Source organism: Acomys russatus, chromosome 1 (genome assembly GCF_903995435.1).
Source record: "Acomys russatus chromosome 1, mAcoRus1.1, whole genome shotgun sequence".
Lineage (NCBI taxonomy): Eukaryota > Metazoa > Chordata > Mammalia > Rodentia > Muridae > Acomys > Acomys russatus.
The window spans coordinates 41,880,269-41,902,881 of NC_067137.1; the positions used below are offsets into that span (position 1 = coordinate 41,880,269).

The window sequence follows — 22,613 nt, forward strand, 5'->3', positions numbered from 1 at the left end:
ACTGTCTTAGGAACAGACTAGGTCTAGCAGCCTGAGTACAAGTAATGCCACTGAATTTGTTGCTTAAAAACTACCAAAATAGCAAAGTTTATATTATATTTTACCACCCACAAAAAAAACTGACAATCAAAATTCTGTGATCAAACATCAGAAAATATATCCTAAGGTATTGTTCATACTAACAACACTTCTTACAGCTTCACAAGGCAACTAGCATTTTTAAAATGGTTGCAGCAGCAGCAGTGGTATTTAACTTATTTTATGTATATGAGTGCACTGTCTTCATGCACTACAGAAGAGGGTGTCAGACCCTATTGCAGATGGCTGTGAGCCACCATGTAGTTGTTGGAAATTGAACTCAGGATCTCTAGAAGAGCAGCCAGTGCTCTTAACCGCTGAGCCATCTCTCCAGCCCAGCAACTACCATTTTATTTTGGGATTATATATTTAAATTCGAATGACTTTGTCACAAGTAAGGCAAAGCTTTTAAATGAATCTGGAAGACATTTAAAATGATGAGACCATTTCAGCTGCTTAAGGACTCCACAGTCCATCTTAAACAGTGACCAGTCAGCAATAGCATGTCTAAGAAACATATTATAGTCAGTCTAAAATGGCCTAAAAATAGACTTATTGATGAATGTACAAATGACTCAATAAGAGTGAGCTTGGAGTACAGTGGCCTGCTGGTCAGGAAAGCCAGTGTGCTATGGCTTCTCTCTCAGGACCACTGCTTGCTATTATAATGCACACAGATGCTAGATCACTCTGAACCTTCCGGGACATAGCTGGATTATAGAGTCTAATGCTTTTAAATCCATCGGCTGTTTCACACCAATATGGAAAGAGCACAACAGCAAAGCTTGTGCAGGGCATGCAAGGAAGCAAAGAGAACAGGTGCAGACTTGGAAGAACTGAACACTCTCAGACATAGCACCAGGCAGTTGGCTCTTCCCCGTCTATGAGAAATGGACAGTGAAAGCCGACAGCAAATATCTATTCTGAGAAGAAAAACCAGTTACCGGTTTGGCTCACTGTGGGGAATAAATACTCAGACTTTGGTGTGGTTGAAATCTAGAGTCCATGCACTGATTTCAGACTGAAATGTTGACAAATTATTTTCCATCAAGCTTTCCTTCTTTTTCATCTGGTTTTCATATATACCTTAAAGGGTCAATGTGAGTCTGAGGTGGGTCAGCCCTAGTGTGTGGTCCACAGGGCACTCAGAAGTACTCAATGGATCCCAGTATGTTCCCTCCTTCCCTGCCTTGCCCTGCCCTGCCCTGCCCTGCCCTGCCCTGACCTGCCCTGCCCTGATCTTCCCTGACCCACATAACCTTCCTAGTGCATCTCAACAGAAGGAAAAGTGGCTGTTCTCTGCCACCTTCTACCCTAAAGCTTAGGTCTTGGCCCAGCTCTCTAAAGATGGAGTATTTGTATCTGCAGCTCTTCCAGCAATGTTGTTCGCATTAAGGGAGATATTTTGAATCATTCTATAAGATTCAGTCTGCCATATGCTAGTGCTAGGTCACCAATACATGAAACCCCCGCTTGGGGCCTGTGCGACAGAATAGTGCCAAGCACCTGGGCAGAGAGCTCTGAAATGTGTGTGCATCCCGCCATGAACCCATCTCCTGTCTTCTTATGATCCCTATGGGAACAAGTCATCCTTTCACCCCTAAACTTTGATGCTCTGGGGCAACGTCCTTCGTATTACTTCTGTTCCCAGAACAGCCTTACTCCATGACACCCAAGAAATTAAAATTTGCCTTTGACCTTCATTTGAAAGCACCCTCTATTCCACTAGGCACACACAGTAACCCCTTTCACTAAAAACCACTCCGAAATCCAAGCTCTTCAGGGGTGTATGCAGAGCAAGGATGGATTCTGTGAAAGTACCATTCTCTCTGACTCCTTGAGATTCCCAAGCTCCTCTAGTGTGCTTATGAAGCTAACAAATGTTTCATGGCTCCTTCACCTTCCTCCAAAGGCCCCTTGCCTCATTAGGTAAAGAGCCAGGGATCTTGGGACATCCCTGGCACCTGCTCCTTATCCTGGAGGCTCCTGTTTCTCTGAAATATGTCAGAACAGTCAGACTAGGTTCCCATCTCACTGTCCATCAGCAGGGATAAGTCTCTGAAATGTAAACTACATTGAAAAACACCTAGAGACAGAATGTTGAAGATACACCAAGACATCCATTTCTTAGCGACATAATCATGACCGAATATGATGTCCCCAGTGTGCACATCTCATGGAGACTAGTCACCACCTGGACTCAAAAGACCCCGGAAGAGACTGTCTCCAGAGACAATTGCCTAGACAGGAAGAACAGGCAGAAAGCTACAGCCCTATGTGCTGAGCTGCCATCTGCAGGCCACCATACACAGCCTGATCTCCCAGCCAGAGGCTGTCCAGAGGCTGTGGACACAGCACCCACTGGCAAGTACAGATGGTTGTATCATTATAGGAAACTACTCTCACAGAGGCTGCAGTACTTCACCACCCCAGCCTGCCTGTACCCTAAAACCTGTGGGAGGAAAGTTTACACAGTTGTGATGGGAGCAGAGTAAAGAATAATTAAAACCGGTAGAGAGGTGATTAGGATCGTCCATGTGGCTTCCTGAAACACCTGTGCTTCCACTCTGATATGCATTTGTGACCTAGGACCAGCCCATGATCCTGGATCCTTTACTATCAACCATAACTCTACACAGCCTATTGCAAGAAGGTGGTTTGGACCCCTACCATCAAAAGTAAAACAAAATCCACTCACCATGTTGCTTTCCACGCCATACTTGCTATCACTTAGCTCATCGATTTCTTTTACAATTTCAGCTGGTACCTGGGGAGAAAATGGATGGTCGAGCTGAGCCACAGTCAGGGTCAAACTCATCTGAATAAATAAATAAATAAATAAATATAAAAAATAAGAAAACAGAGAACATGAGAACCACTGGAGGAACCAGAGAAGGAAAATGAAGACACTGCCTGCTCCGTTTTTACCAGTCATTCCACCAAAGAAATGGAAAACTCTTTAGAAAAAGTCTCTATAAATTATTTTCGTGTAAACAGGAATGCTAGGAGCTGGACATAGTGGTAATATGCTATAATCTCAGAACTTAAGAGGGTGAGGGAAAAAAAAGAATCATGAGTTTGAGGATAATCTGGTCTACAGATAAAGTTCAAGTCCAGCCTAGACTACATAGCAAGTCCCTGTCTTGGAAACAAATCAATAAGGATCCAGGGAGATGGCCCAGTGGGTAAAAGGCACTTGCTGCATAAGTCTGAAGACCTGAGTTTAGATCCCCCATAATCTATGCACAAATTGGACACCATGTGGGTATCTGAAATCCGAGTACTCCTACAGTGATACAGGAGACAGGAAACTCAGTTCCAGCCTAGGGTACAGAAGGGATGCTGTATAAACAATGTGGAGGATGACAACTGACACCCAAAGTTGTCCTGACCTCTGCACTCATGCTGCGGCAAGCATACACCCTCACACATAAACACAAATATATCAATAGCATTTATAATTAATTGATTCATTAATGTAAAATGCCATGGTCATGCCAGGTGCCTCTGGCTAGCAAACAGTAGTTCCTTAATTCTTGGTGTCGCCAAGGCAACCCCAGCCAAATGGCTATTCCCCATTCTGTAGGTACCCTCTGCAGTCTGGCTGCTCTCGGCCCCATAGAGCAGTGTACTGTCACTCAGCTTTCTTGTCCTTCCCATGTCTCAGGGAAGCCAACTATATCAGTGCCCCAGCCCTCTCCCCGCTCTCAGCTGAGCAGTTCTGTTGCTGGACCACTTGCATTTTAGTGATGCATCTGCTGACTGGACTGCAGGAAGCCACATGTGTGCACCACATGTCCTCAGCGGGCTACCCAGAACCCTTCTCAGTCATCAGCATCACCCAGGACACCCACCAGAGGAAGGTCCTCTCTGCTGTGCCCTGATCCCAAAGGAGAAATGAAAAAATTGGACACTGAGTCAAGGCATCAGCCTGGAGCTACCCTCATTGGCAGGGGAAGGCAGGACACACAGCACATCTGAGATAAAATGGTAAAGAACTGACAACAGGCAAAGATCTACCCTTAGCAAAGGGCACTGAGGACCCAGCTGCCAGCTGTCCTGGACCATACTGGAGTAGAGCTGCACGGCTCTACAGACACGTGGAGCTGTGTCCAATGGCCCTATTTCATTACCTCCCCATTACTCAGACCATGGTGGAAGGAAGGTTACATTCCTACAGTCTCAAGAAAATGTCATCCTAACACTATGTGCAAGAACTGTGCAAACTGTGTAAAAACAAAATTTTCAAAACATTTTGCGGGGTGGCTGATGAGACGGCCATCACCATGTCACTCATTTATCCAACAGAGAGAACACCTGCTGTTTTGAATCCCACTCTCTTAGAGATGCCAGAGCTCTTGAGTACAAACACACACATCCTCAAGAAGCTGGAGTCGTTTGGAGAAGGGACCACTCATTAAGTTGTCAGCTCTTAGATTCAGAGCTACAACTGTGAGGGGTGTGGGTGTGACAAGCAGAGGTACACAGGGCAGAGCAGGGACAGAACAGTGTTTGACCCAGACCGGAGGCCAGGGAAAGCCTGCCTCCAGTGACATTTAATTTAAAACACAAAGGATAAGCTAACGGACCTGGAAACACATGCCAGCTGCCAGGACAGTGCCCCAAAACTTGCTGCAGGTGAAGCCCAGCACTCTCAGACTACAGGATGGTCTGGGCAGGAAGCAGGAGGGATGCAAAGGTCTGGCCATGAGATGCTGCCAGACAAGTGAAGTGATGGGCTCAGGAGAGGGTGGGCAGGCTCTGGGCAACAGCAGCAGGAAACACTGGTACCATCTGGGTATGGAACGGTTGGAAGATGAGTCTTGGGAACACCTCTTAGGTCTGGCTGAATCAGGGCATCACACACACCCTGAAATAGGCAGGACTTAGGAAAGGAGAGTCTTATATTCTCACCCTACTGAGCTTCAGTGTCTTAGAAGAGCTGATAGCAGACACAAGGCCAGCTAGTTATCTGTGAGAGAGGACTGTATGACGTCAAGGCTGTGTCACTCGAATTTCTCATATCACATAGGGACCCAGGTAGATATAAAGTGAGAAAAGATGACTCAACACAGACCCTTCAGTGAGCCCTAAAAGAAATGACCAGAGGCAGAAGGAAAGTCAGGTGCTGCCTCATCAAGGTGCTTGCTGGAAGAAGAGAGTATTCCGGGGAAAGAATGGCAGGAGGTACGAGGTGGAAGTGAAGGCCACCACGTAGAGAGCTGATAAGCATCCTGAGTGTGGAGGTGAGTTCAGGGGTAGCAGCAGAAACCATCAGCAGAAGCCAGATGGGAGTGATGCAGGTGGAGGAAAGGAAGCTTGGAGAAGCCATTCCCTGGAAAATCCAGCTCTGCACCTGCTGAAGAGGTGGTTGCTGCTCCTGGAATGAGAGGAAAGCAGGGCCGATGCTCATCTCTAACAGGAAGGCTTTGTCCCTTGAGGCAAATGGTACCAATCCCAAGGGCAGGAGAGGTTGGAAAAAGGGTGAGGGACAAGGCAGTTTCCTTATTAACCTAACGCGGCAGGTTCCTGAGAGGTTCTTAGGGACCAGAGCCCCTCTTTGAAGCCTGGAAGAGAAGCTGAAGGACAGACATCATCTGCGCTGTTGAAGGGGACGTGCGTGAGTGCAGATAAACACTCATGAACTGACATGACAACTGCCTGTGTCAGAGCCAGTTTTTACCTTGTTCTTTGTTTACAAACAGCCATCATATTTCAAGGGTCGGTCATGAACTTCAGGGGAGCTGGGGAACCCAGAAGTGAGCCCTGATTGACTGTCAGGGCTCAGGTGCCTCTGCCTGGCTATGAGGAGGGCCAAATACAGACACAAGAAAGGTCTTTTAAGGGTCCCTCAGGAAACATCTCACTCTGGAATGAGGCAGCTTCTGTCCTTCTAAACAGCAATCTTGTCTTAGTGCACAATGCAAAACTGAGGCAACCTCCCCCACCCCACCCCACCCCGACCCCGAGACAGCAAGCCGGACACCAACGTCAGTGTGCTGAGGAAGGCATTAGGGGCGATGGAAAAACGGGACTACTCATCACACTTGATAAGCTGAACCTGACAGCTTTAAAACTTTCCAGCCCACCAAGGCCTCTATATGCACCACAGCTGCTCCGTGGCTGCTACATGCTCCGTGCATAACCCGCTCTGTGAGCTTTCCGTCCTTTGCAGAGAGCATGGCCTGGATGTAGAAGCTAATTGTGTTTTTTAATCTACTCATTAAAGTGGATACCCAAAGGGCCTTCTTTAGCTTCCTCTGAGCCACTCTACCCACCCAAAGACCCCAAAGCCCTAAGGCTCCATTACTCCATGTCTTCTAATTAGGAAATCCTCAGAGAACATGAGCCTGCGCTCACCTCCTGACGAGACTCATCACTTCAGCTTTCCTTAGTCAGCGATGTGTCTCTGGTTCTCTGGAGGGAAATTCGATAGGCCCAGCAGATTCAGCCAAGGTGTGCTGTGTTGGTGTCAAAGCAAAGAAAGATTCACCTTTTGCTGTGGGCCTTTGAGATCCAGTGGTGTCGGTGCTGTGGCTTGAGTGCTCACTGTCTCCCCACCTCCCACAGCAGTAGTGGGTTGGCAGGTTGGGGGTGGGGGAGGGAGGGGAGGCACTGAGCGCTCAAACGCAAGCTGCTGTTATATTAAAGCAGTTTCACCTTCTCCCTCTCTTACCCTCGCCTTCCATCATGTGATGACATAGCAAGAAGTCTCTCCCTAAGGCTACCATGCTCCAGAGGAGCAGCTCCAGAAGGAGGAGCTAAGATGCCTCTGCTCAGCACAAATGGCCTAGGCTCAGGTACATAGATCACGAAATCAGTTTCAGTCCCTCACAGTTTCCGTCAGTCCACCCTTCCCAAGCCTCGCCTGGAGGACTTACCACCTACGGACAGCACAAATTCCTGTCTTCTGAAATAGAACTATGGGCAGATTAAATTCAAAACCATTTCCAAAAAGAAGAAAGCAAAGGGCCATGCCCTGTGCTAATGAGAGCCTGCGACTATAGAAACCTGTCTCACCCTCAGACATATTTACACAAACAAAAATAAGTGTATCCATGGAAGATGTCATTACTCATCATTTGAGGTCTGTGCTAGTTTTATGTCAACTTGACACAAGCTAGAGTTATCTGAAAGGATGGACCCTCAATTGAGAAGATGCTGCCATAACATCCACCTGTAAGGCATTTTCTTATTGATTGATGTGGGAGAGCTCAGCCCGTGGTGGGTGGTGTCATTCCCTAGGATGGTGGTCCTGGGCTCTGTACGGAAGCAGACTGAGCACCATGAGGAGCAAGCCAGTAAGCAGTAACCCTCCATGGCCTCTGCATCCGCTCCTGCCTCCAGGTTCCTGCCCGGTGTGAGCTACTGTTCTGACTTCCTTCAGTGATGGACTGCATGTGGAAGTATAAACCGAATAAACCATTTGCCCCCTAAGTGCTTTGGTCATGATGTTTCATCACAGCCATAGAAAACCTAACTAAGACAACATCTTTCCCTGAGACAAAATTTCAACATTGGTATTTAAATCTGAGTACACTCATTTCCTGGTGCAGATAAAACATGGTGGCTGCCTCACAATCCATCAGCACGCTTCCCAACCAAGACTGTTTGACTGACTGGGTTTTGTTGCCTGTTTAGTCACAGTGAGAAAAGTAACTAATACAGAAAACTGTTCCAAGGTGCCACACTATTGCTGCAGTAAACCTGAAGACTGTACCTAGGTGCCACGCTATTGCTGCAATAAACATGATCGTGCAGTCCACAGGCCTTGGCTGTGATTTGCTGCAGGGGAAGGAGGAAGATCTGAAGCTACTTGCTAAAGAAGCCATGGAATGCTGTAAGCGGAGCTTAATGGAACATTCTAGTAGGAGTTTGGAAAACCAGAACACCAGAAGAACTCAGCCAATGGAAGCTTTGCTAATGAGGTTTTTGAGTGGACCCTATGGGCAATGGGACTGCAGGTCATTCATGTTACTTCCTGGCACATAAGCAGGCTGCTTTGACTGCGTGTTACAATTTTGAGTGTGGTTGAATTCAAAAGTAATGGACGAATTTAGTCGGCGATTTCAAACCAGGAGAACAGCCAGCCTGTGGTACGGTTACTGCACACAGCTCTCAGCACTATAGTAAAAGAACAGAAAGATAGGAAAATGCACAACTGGAAGAAGGGGGAGGGGAGCAGAGAAGGAAGCAGCAGGGATTAGAGAGACTGGTGCCACCATGAGCCCCAGGTCGCAGGGCTACACTGCTCTTGCCGAGGACCCACACTGCATCCCAGGGCTCCAGTCAGGTGGCTCACAGCTGCCTGTAACCCCAGCTCCAGGCAGATCCAACACCTCTGACCACCGTGAGCACCCATACTTGTGTGTGTATACACACACACACACACACACACACACACACACACACACACACACACCTTAAATTAAAACAAATAAACCTAAAAATGAGCATCTGAGTTGGAAGCTGGGATATAAATGTGAACTCTTTGAAGTACACAAGTAAAATGGGGGCTCTTTAGAAATAAACTGTACAGGAAGTTGTCTCCTGTGCCAATGTTCCAGGCTCTTCCCCACTTTTTCTCCTAAGTGACTTAGTGTCTCTGGTTTTATGTTGAGGTCTTTAATCCACTTGGATTTGAGTTTTGTGCAAGGTGACAAATATGGGTCCAGTTGCATTTTTTTACACATAGATCTCCAGTTAGACCAGCACCATTTGTTGAAGATGCTATCCTTTTTCCATTGAATGGATTTGGCTTCTTTGTCGAAAATCAAGTGACCATATGTGTGTGGATTCATATCTGGGTCTTCGATTCGATTCCACTGATCAACCAGCCTGTTGCTGTGCCAGTACCATGCTGTTTTAATTACTATTGATTTATAGTACAGTTGAGATCAGGTACGGAGATTCCTCCAGAGCACCTTTTATTGTACAAGATTGTTTTAGCTATTCTGGGTTTTTTGTTTTTCCATATGAAGTTCAGAATTGAACTTTCAATGTCTTTTAAAAATTGTGTAGGTATTTTGATAGGGATTGCATTGAATCTGTAGATTGCTTTTGGCAGGATGGTCATTTTTACTATGTTAATTCTCCCGATCCATGAGCAAGGAAGATCATTCCGTCTTCTCAGGTCATCTTTAATCTCTTTCTTCAGAGTTTTGAAATTTTGTTCAAACAAGTCCTTCACTTGCTTAGTTAGAGTAACTCCTAGATATTTTATATTGCTTGTGGCTAATGTGAAGGGTGTGGTTTTTCTAATTTCTTCCTCTGCAAGCTTGTCATTTGTGTATAGGAAGGCTACAGACTTTTTTGAGTTAATTTTGTATCCAGCTAATTTGCTGAAGGTGTTTATCAGCTGTAGGAGTTCTCTGGTGGAATTTTGAGGGTCACTTATGTACACTATCATATCATCTGCAAATAGGGATAATTTGACTTCCTCCTTACCCAGATCTAGCCAATGGTCAGAACATTCTCCACAGTTGAGTGGAGAATAGGATATGCCTTTCTCACTACTCTGGTGCCTCACATTTGACCATGCCCCCTGGAGGGGGAGACCTGGTGGCACTCAGAGGAAGGACAGCAGGTTGCCAAGAAGAGACTTGATACCCTATGAGCATATACAGGGGGAGGTAATCCCCCTCAGGAACAGTCATAGGGGAGGGGAATAATGGGAAAATGGGAGGGAGGGAAGAATGGGAGGATACAAGGGATGGGATAAACATTGAGATGTAACAAGAATAAATTAATAAAAAAATTGATAAAAAAACAAAAAACAAAAAAAAGAAATAAACTGTAAATATGTCTTGGTAGAAATCAAGTGACAGAGGTTGGAGGACAAAAAAAAGAGGTCTGCATGATCAAACACGTGTAGAACTATTTATAAAATTCTAATGTATATGTGTGTGTGTGTGTATATATATGTACATACATATATACACATGCATACATATATATATGACAGACCAAAAATAATGTATTTTTTTAAAGACAGGAGGTAGGCATGTTATAGAAATCTGAGTGCTGGTTAATGTACAACAAGAGGCCAGCTAGTAAGCTGGTTTGGTGGGTGAAAGTGCTTGCCAACAAGCATCATGACCTAGGTTCAATCCCCAGGACCCACAGAGAAAACAAATGACTCCTACAAGTTGTCCTCTGACTTATACACACACTGTGGCACCAGGATCCCATACACATACACAAACTAAATCAACAAATGTGAAAATCAAAAGGGGCCAGTTTGGTCAGATATGCCTTCAATTCCGGCAGAGGCAGGTGGATCTCGATGGATACCAGGCCAGCCAGGAACACATAGCGAGACTTTGTCTAAATATCTTCTTAATGCACAATAAACCTGAACATGGAAGACTGCCAATCAGCCCTACAGTCATGTTTCCTGTCCCCCTGCTGGCAGCCAATCCGCTGTCCTCCTCTTTGGCCTCTGCACAGGTTCAAGTGTCTCCCAACGTGACTAAAAGATACTGGGTTCTGGGGGAAGTTTCTAGATTCTGGGACAAATAAAAGGCAATAATTCAGTGACCCTGGGGACCAAGATGTTTTCATTATCTCACACGCACACTCATCCACACTCACATGAATACACACACACATACACAAGCATGCACCCACAGACAGTTCAGGCAGAATACGGCTCGCTAGCAGGTCAAGAGGCGCCCACGCCCTTTAGCCATCCAAATCTCAGTCTTTTCAAAGATCCGATCAGAGGCCAGGGTGGAGGGAGACTGTCTATGTGGCCTGAGTGCTTCTCTGCCTACTGAGCACATCACACAGGGTTTCGCGTGCACATCACACCAGCTGGGTTTCATAAGCACTAGGGAAATGCTCATCAGTGTGGCAGAAGTATGAGAAGCAACTTAAACTGTATACTCTGCAGGTAACCTGCTTCCCACACCTGCTCTCTCCAACACTCCACCTGGACAATAGCCCCTGGTCCCAGGCCTCTTCCTTCGATTCCCCATGTGACTCAGGTAAGGGAAGATGATGGTCAGCTGCCCAGCTCATCCTTAGGAGGTCTCTACACCACACACCCTCACTGCTACAAAGCCAGCAGTCACATGGTTACCTGACACTAGAAAGTATGGGTTCACTGCACCCCCAATCCCTTCCCAGAAGGGAGAGGAATCAATAGACAGTGCTGTTTCTGAGCATCTCTACTTAGCATGGCCTGATGCTGCACTCTCCCTGGCCACCTCCCTCACCTGCCTGACTCTTCTTCCTCCAAAGCAGCTCATCCCAGAGGAAACCCTGAGTCACCACCTGACCCTCTCCTTCCTCTGATACCACACTAGACTACAGTCAGAAAATCCTCACCACAACGTCAAACACAACAGATGTCAAATGCACAGTTAACTGAAGTGCACACACATCCACTGTACACAAACTACCATGAGGTTGGCCAGGCATGGCAGAACAAGCCTTTAATCCAGCACTTAGAAGGCAGAGGTGGAAGGATCTCTGTGAGTTCACATCCATCTGGTCTACGCAACTAATTCCAGGCTAGCCAGGGCTACACAGTGAGACCATGTATCAAAAAGAAATTAAAAGCATATACACAGTAAAATTCATGCTGGAAATGTTCGGTTTATAACATAGAGCACACAAAATAATTGCCAATAAGAAGGACCAACATCGAATAAAAGTAAGCATACAGAGAAACAACTTTCTTGTTACAAGAGGACTCTAAAACGTGCAAAAATGTTTAAATTGTTACACTTTTCAAAAAAGTATCTTTTTGTCCAATATCTCTTAGTAAAAATTGCAGTAGCCACCGCCACTGCTATCTGAGCTACATTCTGCTGCGCAAAGCTGACAAGAAAACAGTGACCCAATAAATCAGTCTAGAGGCAAGGCCAAAGAGAAGCTCAAAGGCAAAGCTGAGGGCAAGCTCAGCCACTTCACCCTGTGTGGAAGTTCTCCGCTCTAAGTTTATCACCCCAGCTGCAGTCTCTGAAAAGACTAAAGATGTGGGGTTCCCAGGCCTGGACAGCCCTTCAGGAGCTGCCTAGGGAAGCACTTATAAAACTGGTTTCAACCATAAAGTGGGGAGGGAGAACTCCCTCAATCGTGGACCTAGGGCAGGGCAATAGGGTGGGAGTGGGAGGGAGGGAGGAATGGGAGGATACAAGTGATGGGAGAACAACTAAGTTGTAACGAGAATAAATTAATTAATTTGAAAAAACTGATTTCAAAGCACAGAGCTCAAATAATTTACACCAAGAACACAAAAGGCAGAGAAGCCCTGGAAGGTGCATAAACAGTGACTGTACAGTTGTAAAAATAAGACTTTATTCAATAAAAGAAAAAAGAGAGAGAGAGAGAGAAAATCTGTTCGTTTTTGTCATGTCATGTCAAAAACATAACAGCACTGGTGACTTGGAAACTGCGGCCGGATACACGGGAAAGGACCTCAAATGCCAGAGCAAGTGGGAAGTTCGCAAATGGCTGGGCTACACTAAAAAACATGCTCTAGGAAAGGCATTGCAGGAGCCAAAAGTAAGTTCAAAGTGCTGGGTTACCAAAAGGGGAGTGGGGGCGTGGAACTCAGTGGTTGCCCGGTGTGGTGCTCTTGATTCCAAGAGCAACTATACCTATCTTGCTCAGAGGGGTGTAAATGGGACTCAAATGTTAATGCCCACCTTTCCTAGATTATAACTTTTCTCCCCAAAGCCAACGACTGGAGGTGGCATTCACTGGTTATAGTGGACGGTTATGATGAAGTTGGGCAATTTTGGGTTATCTAGAGCAATCTTTCACAGGAGGATGAGGGGAGCCCAAATGAATCGGGGTTCTTATGGAGCAGGTGGAACCAGAGCTCCCCAGCACAAGCCTTTCCCTGCCCCTCCTTCCCCTGCACCTGCCTGCTCCCTGAAGTCCACACCTGCAGCACTCACCTGCCCCCCCCCTTTCATACTGGCATCCCTTCTGCCCAGTTGCCAGCTTAGAGGCCCCAGTGTCACCATCCTGCTTCCCTGCTCTTTTGAGACTATCTTGAGATGCTACCCATCACTCCTCCTGCAGAGGAAACAGTAACTAAGTGGTACCACACTAGGGCACTAGACCTGGTACCCAAGGTGCACCCCTTCCTCGGCCACCCTCATGAGTCACCTCCCTCTGTGGGTAAGCACACGGAGGCTCTACCACACTGTTCTTACCCTCCATTCCATTATCCCACAAATGAAGCGGAAGGATGGTGTGCAGGCCACAAGCCCTACTAGGCACTGGAGTGTCAAAAGCAAAGCAAATTGCTCCCCTATTCTATGGCATTCACAACTCAGACAGGGATACAGACAGTAACCACACAGGTGACAGATGGCCAAACGGCCTTCCAACACAAGTGATTGAGGAGGAAAGAATAGACCAACGATGTCTGACACGGGGACTCTGAGGATGGGTATGTAGCTGACTGGTCATGCACAGAACCTTCTAGAGGCCAGGGAGAATTAGGAGGTGAGGCTAAACACAGGGATAGGAGAAGTCGGGGCTGACACAGCTGAGTCCAGATGGTACCAACTCACCTGATCAACTGGCATCTCCACCTTCACCTCTGGGTCCTCCCTGACTTCCAGCGCTTCTTGGACCTCCTTAGCGGGACTCTGTGCTTTATATATGTCACCTTCTAAAGGAAAGAAACACAATCCTTTCAAATCAGCAGAGAAACCGATCCCCAATTTACATTTTCTAATCCAAATCAAAGTTTTAACTCAGCAGCTCCTGAGCTTCCTATACCATCAGACAGAAGCCCAGATGGGGTCCCCAACTCCACATCCCCCTGCATAAATGCTCTCTCTTCTTTCTCTCCTCTCTGTGTCTTTGCTTCGGTAGAGGCCTCAGCTCAGCAAGTCCCGATTTTTTGCAGTGGCTGTCTCATCTCCTTCCCCATGAAGGTCCTGGACCCTTGAAACCTTGATCCCTATGTCCAGAGCTTGATCTATCATCTGCTTCCTGTTTACACAGCGGTGTGGGAGGGACTTCTACCTGCTTCCTGTCTACAGCACAGTGTGGGCGGGACATCTCCCACCTGCTTCCTGTCTACAGAGCAGTGTGGGAGGAACTTCTCCCACCTGTTCCCTGTCTACAGAGCAGTGTGGGAGGGACTTCTCCCACCTGCTTCCTAGCTGCACTAAAACCAGACGCTATGAAAGGCCTCCCCGTGTCTGTCGGAGTGGCAATGGCGTCTTGTTTAAAGTTCCCTCAAAAGATGGGCTCATTTGATAAAGCAAGAATATCTACAGTCCTCCATATAAATGTGGAACTTACTTTCTTTAAGTATGACATTTTAAGTCTTCCTGCTTAAAATCGTGTTGCCCTCTGCTTTGGAATGTTGCTGCTCTTGTCAGCAGCCTACTGCTATTCTACAAGCTGAGTGCTTGATAACAAGTAATTCTAAGAGCAGACATTGTAGAATAAGCTTTGACAGAAGTACATATCACATATACACACATGTACAACATACACCATACATATACACATACACGACACATACTCCTTACACACACACACACATACATACACTGCACCCCCTACATATGCATGATATGTGTGTGTGTATCACATACCTCATACATATACACAACATACCATACACATTAAACATACACACGTACACCATGCACATCATACATACACACATACCACATACAGCATACATACACACACTATACACACATGTGCACCACATACCCCTACATATATGCACTATACACAAACATAGACACACACATACACCATACACACCAGGCATATAGACACAATATACACACATACACTACCTATACTATACATACACACACATACCACATACACAATATAAATACACACTATACACACATGTGCACCACGTACCCCTACATATATACACTATATAGTCACATAAACCACCCACACCGTATACATTCACACTATATGTACACCTAACATGACATACATATACAGCAATACATATGCCCCATATCCCATATATACACATATACCACACCCACTAAATATACACACATACACAAGGCACACTGTACACACATGTACACCACATATGCCATACATATACACATATATACTACATACCATACATACCAATATGCACTCATACAGAGAGAGAGCACATTTTTGTAGCCTGCAGAAGATGAAACATCCCATTACCTGCACCACTTTGAACTAAAGTTCCCGTGGCCATGTCCTTTTTCTCTTTGGCATAATAAACAGAATCCTGACTTTTAGGTGGTACACTGTCATTTTTAAGAGGTTCTTTTCCTTTGGGCTCCACCTAATATCAGATTAAGAAGACAAGGTGTCAAGAATAGAGGTCATATTGGGTCCTCGGTCCTTGGGGTGGACAAAGACAAGAAACCCAGGAGCCCAAGAAGCCTTGCTGAGCCTCACACTCTCCTGCTTCCTTCCCACATCATTGCTGGAGAGCTCATTAGGCTTCCCAGCTTCAGGTGGCATTGGGCACTGCACCATGGATGGCACAAAGGAGACTCCTCAGGTCCTTTGAGGACATGCTTTGAAGCCTACCGAAAGCTTCTGCTTGGGCACCCCAAATCTGCCCCAGCAGACACTCTATGCACAGAACAAGGCTCAAAAATCAACCATGTCACAGCACAGAGAATTAAGAGGAACCTGGATTTTAGATTTTTACAATTTTTATACTATCTGTAGACAATAACAAGAAAGTATGTTGTCATCACAAAACCAAAGGTTCTTAATGTCCCTTCAACCTTGCCCGCTAACTGTCTTCATGCTGCAAATAATCTCTTCTCGTTTTTTACTTTTTCTTTTTCATCTTAATTCAAGTATTTGGAGGCAAATTCAACCAAATGTCTAAATGTTCACCTCACATAAGGGACCAAATAAAATGTCCCTGTTGGTTTTAAAGGGTGTTGAAATAAGCCAGAGAGATCTGTTGTACAGCAATCGGGATCTCAGCAGAACTGGTTTTAGTAGCAGCATTTCAGCACACTACAGTGTACAGCATTCAACACTGACAGTACGTGTGCCCATCACTCTATACTGTGCTTGTGGAATGCTCACTGAGTGCCCAAGAGTCTCTGCTTTGTAATATAAATACATTTTAAAAGGCAATTGCCAAATATAAAAGATGATCCATGAACAATCCCCAGTGTGCTGCTCTGAGTGCCTGAGGTCTCAGACGCCATGTGGCAGGCATTTCTGCATGCCTCCCTGTTGTGAGATCTGAGCTCAAAAAAACAAAAAACAGAAAACAAAAAAAAAAAACCTCTATCCTCCTCCTCCCTCTCTCACAGGTGCCCTGGCTCTTCCCTGTGCCTGTAAAGCTATTGGCCACCCAGGGCCCTGAGAAAACCAGGAGACAACAGAATCAATAACAGTAGCCACTCTTCTTTCACAACTTACTTTTTTCTTTGTTTGTGTGTACTTATCATTGCCCCCAAACCGCCTGAAAGGCAAAAGACAAGCAGTTAATACATTCAAAATCAGCCTGGACCCACCTTGGCTTGATAAACTACAGGAGCATCCTTGATCTAGAAAGGGGACCTGCTCTCTGCAGAAGACCCAGCTGATGACCGCAGCCATCTCCTGGCTCAAGAGAAAAGGCCAAGACATCTGGTGGCATGATCCCAGGGTTTTGTAAGATGTCAGAGAGAGCCTGACATGTAATGGTTTTGGTGTTTTCCAAAGCACGGGTTTTCACATAGCTCTCACTTGTTTGTGCAGCTCTCACCATCGCCCAGAGAAGCAAGAACACGCTGGCTGCTCTGCAAGAAAGCAAGACCTGAGAGATGCAGGTGTACCCCTCACCTCACAGCTGAGCAGTGGCAGAACTAAGATTCCAATCTCATTTAAACCTGCCTGTCCCCGACCAACAGGCCCAGAACCCTGGTCTGAGAGGCCATTTTGCACATTTCCATACTCATTCCTAACTCATGGGGACTTGGGCCTGTACCAGCAGCCGCCATACACTCTGGACATGCCTCTCCAACACCATTGTCAGAGGGGCACTCAGGCACTGTGCAGCCCATCATTCCATGCCTGATTTTAAAAATACAAGGTTCAAATTATACATATATGCATATATGTGTTAAATTATTTTACATACACATATGTAAGCATATAGAATGTGTACATGTAGATAGGTAGATAGGTGATAAATAAGTGATACATACATACATACATACATACATACATACATACATTATTAGAGGTAATAGGTAGATAGATGATAGATGGATAGATGATAGATACATTATAGATACATAGATAGATAGATAGATAGACAGATAGACAGATAAATAGATAGATATCACATCAAGTTTTATTACTGAAAAGTAATCAATATCTGAATTCAACATATTTTGGAAAGGACCTAAGAAAAAAGGCAAATGTCAGCAACACTCAAAATGGACAGGCACAGAAGTCAGAGAGATGGCTCAGTGGGTAAAGGCACGTGACACTGAGCCTGACAACCTGAGTTAGATCCCCAGGGCCCACAGTGTGGAAGGAGAGAGCCAATTCCCACAAGTTATCCTCTGGTCTCCTGATGGATGACATGGCATGCATCCCTTAGATAGATAAATAAATGAATAGGTAGGTAGAGATGGATAGATGGATAGATGGATAGATAGATAGATGGATGGATGAGAGGGGTGATGGAGGAGGGATGGATGGATGGATGGATGGATGGATGGATGGATGGATGGATGAACAGACAGATTTTTCTAATTTAAAGGAAAGATACAAGTTGTACTCACTGCTGGATCTCACTGGGGACCCGTGGGGACTTCCAGTAAGGAATGGATTTGAAAGTCTCCAATCCGGCAGCAACATAAAAATAATTGTCTTGCAAATCCTTTGAGTTGTTCAAAAGATGTCCATCCATCGTAAACAACCTGTGGACACAGGAGAGGGAATGGGGTGGGAGTTTGGAAATGGAAGCACAGGATGTGTGACATTTCTTCACCTGCAATAATGACCAATATGTCAAAAACTTGAGAAACTACGCTCCCGGCAAGCATGCAGAGCCTGTGGAAGCTGCTCCGCCTGAACTATACACTTTCTGCTCAGAGCTTTTTAATTAAAGTCTATTTTTCATTATGCACAAGTTGTCAGAGGATCTCAAGAACATGATCAGCTCTTGGTTGGTGCAATTAATTTTAACTAGTAGCAGCTAAAATTAATACAAATTGGCTTACATTGTTGTAACAATACTTTGGAAAAGAAATCAGCATTTGTTAGCAAATAATGGGCCTTTTCATAATGACCCAATGACTTCATTCAGTACTCTTTGGCAAGTACTCACTGTCTGGTTAATTTAAGAAAAGATTCCATTCATTCAATTGTCAGTCTGTTACACATAAGACAATTAGGAGGTACCACAGGAATGGAGATGACTGTTCCTCAAAGTCAAGGATCATAGCAATGTACGAAGAGAAATACAGTCTGCTGTCTCTGAAAGTCTGAGTATAGCTGACATGGTTCCCCACCCATAGCATGACTGGGAGGTGATGTGACCTTTAAGAAGCAGAGCTGGTGTCAAAAACTTTGGCTAATGGAATCTAGCCCTTGAAGATATTAGGACCCCAGCCCCTTCTCTGCTGCTTCACGTAGTCAACACTTTCCTCAGCCATGTAATTCTGCCATGATGTGGCGCCTCACCACAGTCTCAAAAGCAATGGGCCAAACAACTGCAGAATGAAACCAATGAGACCATGAGCAGAAGCAAACCTTTCCCCATAACAAGGTGATTATCTCAGGCATTTTGTTATAGCAATAGAGAGCTGACACGCACAGGTTTCGAGAGGAGGAAGATCTAATTCAACCACGGGCTTCACAAAGCAAAAGAAAGCATTTGTCTTATGAGTGGTAACAGGTTACCCATCATGTAGCAATGGGCAAAGCCTTCTGGAGTGGCCAGAGAGACCTATACAAAAGCCCAAACCCCCGAGGTCGGCCTGTCACTGAGGGCAAAACGCTGACAGGAAACACAAGCATGGAGCTGACGGGCGGTTTACAAAGAGCTTGCATTCCAGGAGGGGATTCCATTATTATCTCAGACAAAGGACTGAAGACTTCCATGGAGTAGGGAGCAGTCTGGCTGTTGTAGATAAAATAGACAGAGAGAAAGGGTCTCCTCCATCAGCTCATGCTGCAGGGTTAGGGTATATTGGATGCACAAGTCCAGAGGAGGGAAAAGAGGGTAGATGTCAGACACCAGGAGCAGACAGAATCCACACAACTAGCCTTTCCCCAACCCCCTGTGTGGATTTGATCCCTTGAAGGCCAGCTGAAGCACAGACTGACTCTGGTTCAAGGCCTGGGCGTTTGATTTCTAACAAGCGCAAGATGCTTGGTGATATTTCTGGGGCCTCCCCTGTGAGCTGCTGCCTTGGCTCAGCTCTAGAAGAAACACAGTAGCGTGTGGCAGACCGGAGATGCAGGAGAGCCACAGGGACAGAGCAAGTACTCTGACACAGCAGAGGCTTCTGTGAGATGGGACTCTGTTCTCATTAGGCCATAGCCCTGAGACACCTGGAGTTCATTCAGATATTGCTGGAGCAAGTATATAGGAGATAAGACAAGGAAGAGCCCTCTGCAGGTGAGGGCTGAGAGAACACTACTGCAGGCATTTAGGTAAGAAGGCACAATGAAACATCCTTGACCTAAAAAGGCCCAGAAGAGGCACCACAGCCTGACAGCCACAGTAAGGAAGAGGTTTGATTAAGGAATGGCAAGCCCAGGAAAATTGGAGCAAGCCCTGGAGGAAGGCCATGAGCCACTGGCAGAGGTGGTATTGTAAAGGCTAAGAACAGAGAAACACAGCTGTATGGTAGTTATCTTCACTGCCGAGACCTGAAAAGAGGGCTCACCCAAAGCCATCATCAGTCTTGTGGGGCAGACAGCAGGGTGCCAAAGGGGATCTCCCACCTGGGCCAGAAGTGTCGCCAATGTGATGGGGAGAGGGTGACAGCAGGAAATAAATGGAAAAAGGAAAAAGAGGAGAAATACAGATTTGAAACCAGAATAGTAAAAACAGAATTACAAAGTGGGTGATAGAGCAGATACAGGGATACCTCTCTTTGCGGAAGACTCAAGAATTCTCTTCATGAAAAATGAAGAAATAAATATGATATATAAGAAAAGCTAAGGCTTCTCCACAGTTGAGTGGAAAGTGGGAACTGACTTTCACAGGAACCCCACAGGTGCCCCAGATTTGACCACGTCCCCTTGATGAGGAGACCTGGTGCCACTCAGAGGAAGGATATCTGGCTACCAAGAAGAGACTTGATACCCTATGAGGATATACAGGGGGAGGAGGAGGTCCCCCTCAGTCACAGTCATAGGGGAGGGGAGTAGGGGGAAAGCAGGAGGAAGGAAGGAAAAGGAGGATACAAGGGATGGGATAACAATTGAGATGTAATATGAATAAATTAATAAAATATTTTTTAAAAGAAAAGTTAAGGCATGCGGTGAGAAGATGTGCTAATATCCAGATAAAAAGAACCTAAAAACTCAGTTAAAATAAGACAGGAAAAGGGGAAATGTATGAATAAAATAGTGACTACATTTCACAATTAAAGAGAGAAGTCTGAGCTTGAAGGAATCCAGAGATTCTCAAGAGAGAGCAAAAAATGCTCACCTCTGGACCCTCCACATGACACTGAGGACGGGTCCTGCCCAGGGTACAGACAGTGCAGAGAGCAGTTCAACTGCTACTGTAGTAAGAATTACAAAGAAGACCATCAAAGTTGCCAGATCTGGACCCAGAAGAGCCCGCCCAAACTGTTGCACCAACCAAGGACAATCATGCAATGAACCTAGCTCCCCTGTTCAGATCTAGCTAACGGACAGCTCATTCTTCATGGTTGTGGGGAGAGCGGGGGGGGGGGGGGGGGGGGGGGGGGGAGGCAGCCTCTGACATGAACTTTGGTGCCCAGCCCCCACCCCACTGATTTCATCACTTCCCCTTGGTGAGGAGACCGGTGGCAAACAGAGGAAAGAGAAGCAAGCTATCCAAGTGAGACCTGAAATCCTGTAGCCATATGGTGGGGGAGGAGGTCCCCTTCTGTCAGAGGCCCAGGGGAGGGTACTAGGGCAGAAGAGAGAGGGAGGATGGGAACTGGGAACAGGAAGATACAAGCGAGGGGAAAACAATCAGGATGTAACCGGAATATACTATAATAAATTTTTTTAAATACAAAAGAAAAGAATTTCACAAACATAAGTACATGAACAAGTGAAACAGTAAAACTAAATAAGGGACCTTCCATCACAAAATACCAGCTTAACACTAGGCTCAGCAGGGAACGCATTCTGTAGATGTTACTGTTAATGAAGCTTACTAATTGGGGGATGTAGGGCCTAGGGAGATGGCTCAGTTGGTATAGTGCCTGCCTTGCAAACATAAGGACCTGAGATCAGTGCTCAGAGCCACCTGAGAAAGCCAGGCATGATGAATACATAGTTGTAATTCCCTCAGTGGAGAATTAGAGACAGGAGGGAGGATCCCCAAGGCTTGATGGTCAGCCAGCCCTGCTCACTTAGCAGCTCCCCTAGTGAAAGATCCTGTCTCAGAAAACAAGGCAATGGCTCACAAGAATAACAGCTGAGGTAAACCTCTGGCCTACACACACACACAAGTTCACACACAGAGAGAATATGATATATCTCTAATTGTTTCGAATCTTTTGCTTTACAGGAAACAGCCAATTCAACTGCTCTCCCCAAATAAAGGTGTAGTTCAATCAATCCCCTAGGGACTCAGACTCTTGGTAATGACCCAGCCCCCACCACCACCACCACCACCTGGCTCTTTCCTGTGGCTGCCTTCAGCCTGTCCTCCCACCCAGCTCCAGTCCTTTGTGATTCCACCAACCTGTAGAATGTCTTTCTAGCAGGGAACACACAGCCGCCACACTAGCCTGAAACTCAGGTAGGGGACGTTCATCCTCATTCCTGTCCTCAATTCCAGCATCCCTAGACTTACCCTTAGTCCTGCTGCAGCTTACCTCCTGTAGGAGTCACTATTCCCACCTCCAACCCAGGGCCTTCTTCCCCTACCTTCCTCTCAGCCTTTCCTTTTTTAGCCCACCTGCATTCCTTTATGACTCTCCTGCCCCAACCTACCCAACAACTCTCTACCAGCACCTCACACCCACCACATTTGCCTGGGATCTGGGATCCCCAGGATCCCTACAGCCACCATACTTGGCTAGAATCCAGAATGGACAACACCAAAGAATGGAACACCCACCAACAAAAGCAGAAACCAGATAGCGACACTGAGAAATCCCTCAAACATCATCACTCCAGATGCCTAGATCCCAGCCCCAAAACCCAAGCATGAGCAGCCAAGACCACACACCTCCTACACTGACAGGTGAGGTCCTTCCCCCAGGCACCATGCCTATCCAGGCTTTACCAACCACCACAACTGTTCCTCTGTTATCACATACCACATACCATAGTGGATGAAGCACTGAGCACGTATGCAAATTTTTAAGCTTCACTAATATCACCGCTTTCCACTTTCCCGATGAGAAAGA

General features: G+C 46.0%; 1 protein-coding gene across 1 annotated transcript in view; it reads right to left on the minus strand.

Annotated features, from left to right (window-relative positions):
- Dcdc2c (doublecortin domain containing 2C) overlaps positions 1 to 22,613 on the minus strand; it is a 79,151-nt gene that overhangs the window by 40,931 nt on the left and 15,607 nt on the right. Inside the window, exons 5-9 of the mRNA XM_051153581.1 lie at positions 17,823 to 17,960; positions 16,468 to 16,510; positions 15,235 to 15,358; positions 13,614 to 13,714; positions 2,777 to 2,845 (exon numbers count right to left, since the gene is read on the minus strand). Coding sequence (XP_051009538.1) covers positions 2,777 to 2,845; positions 13,614 to 13,714; positions 15,235 to 15,358; positions 16,468 to 16,510; positions 17,823 to 17,960 — 475 coding nt within the window. The remainder of the gene's footprint in view (positions 1 to 2,776; positions 2,846 to 13,613; positions 13,715 to 15,234; positions 15,359 to 16,467; positions 16,511 to 17,822; positions 17,961 to 22,613) is intronic.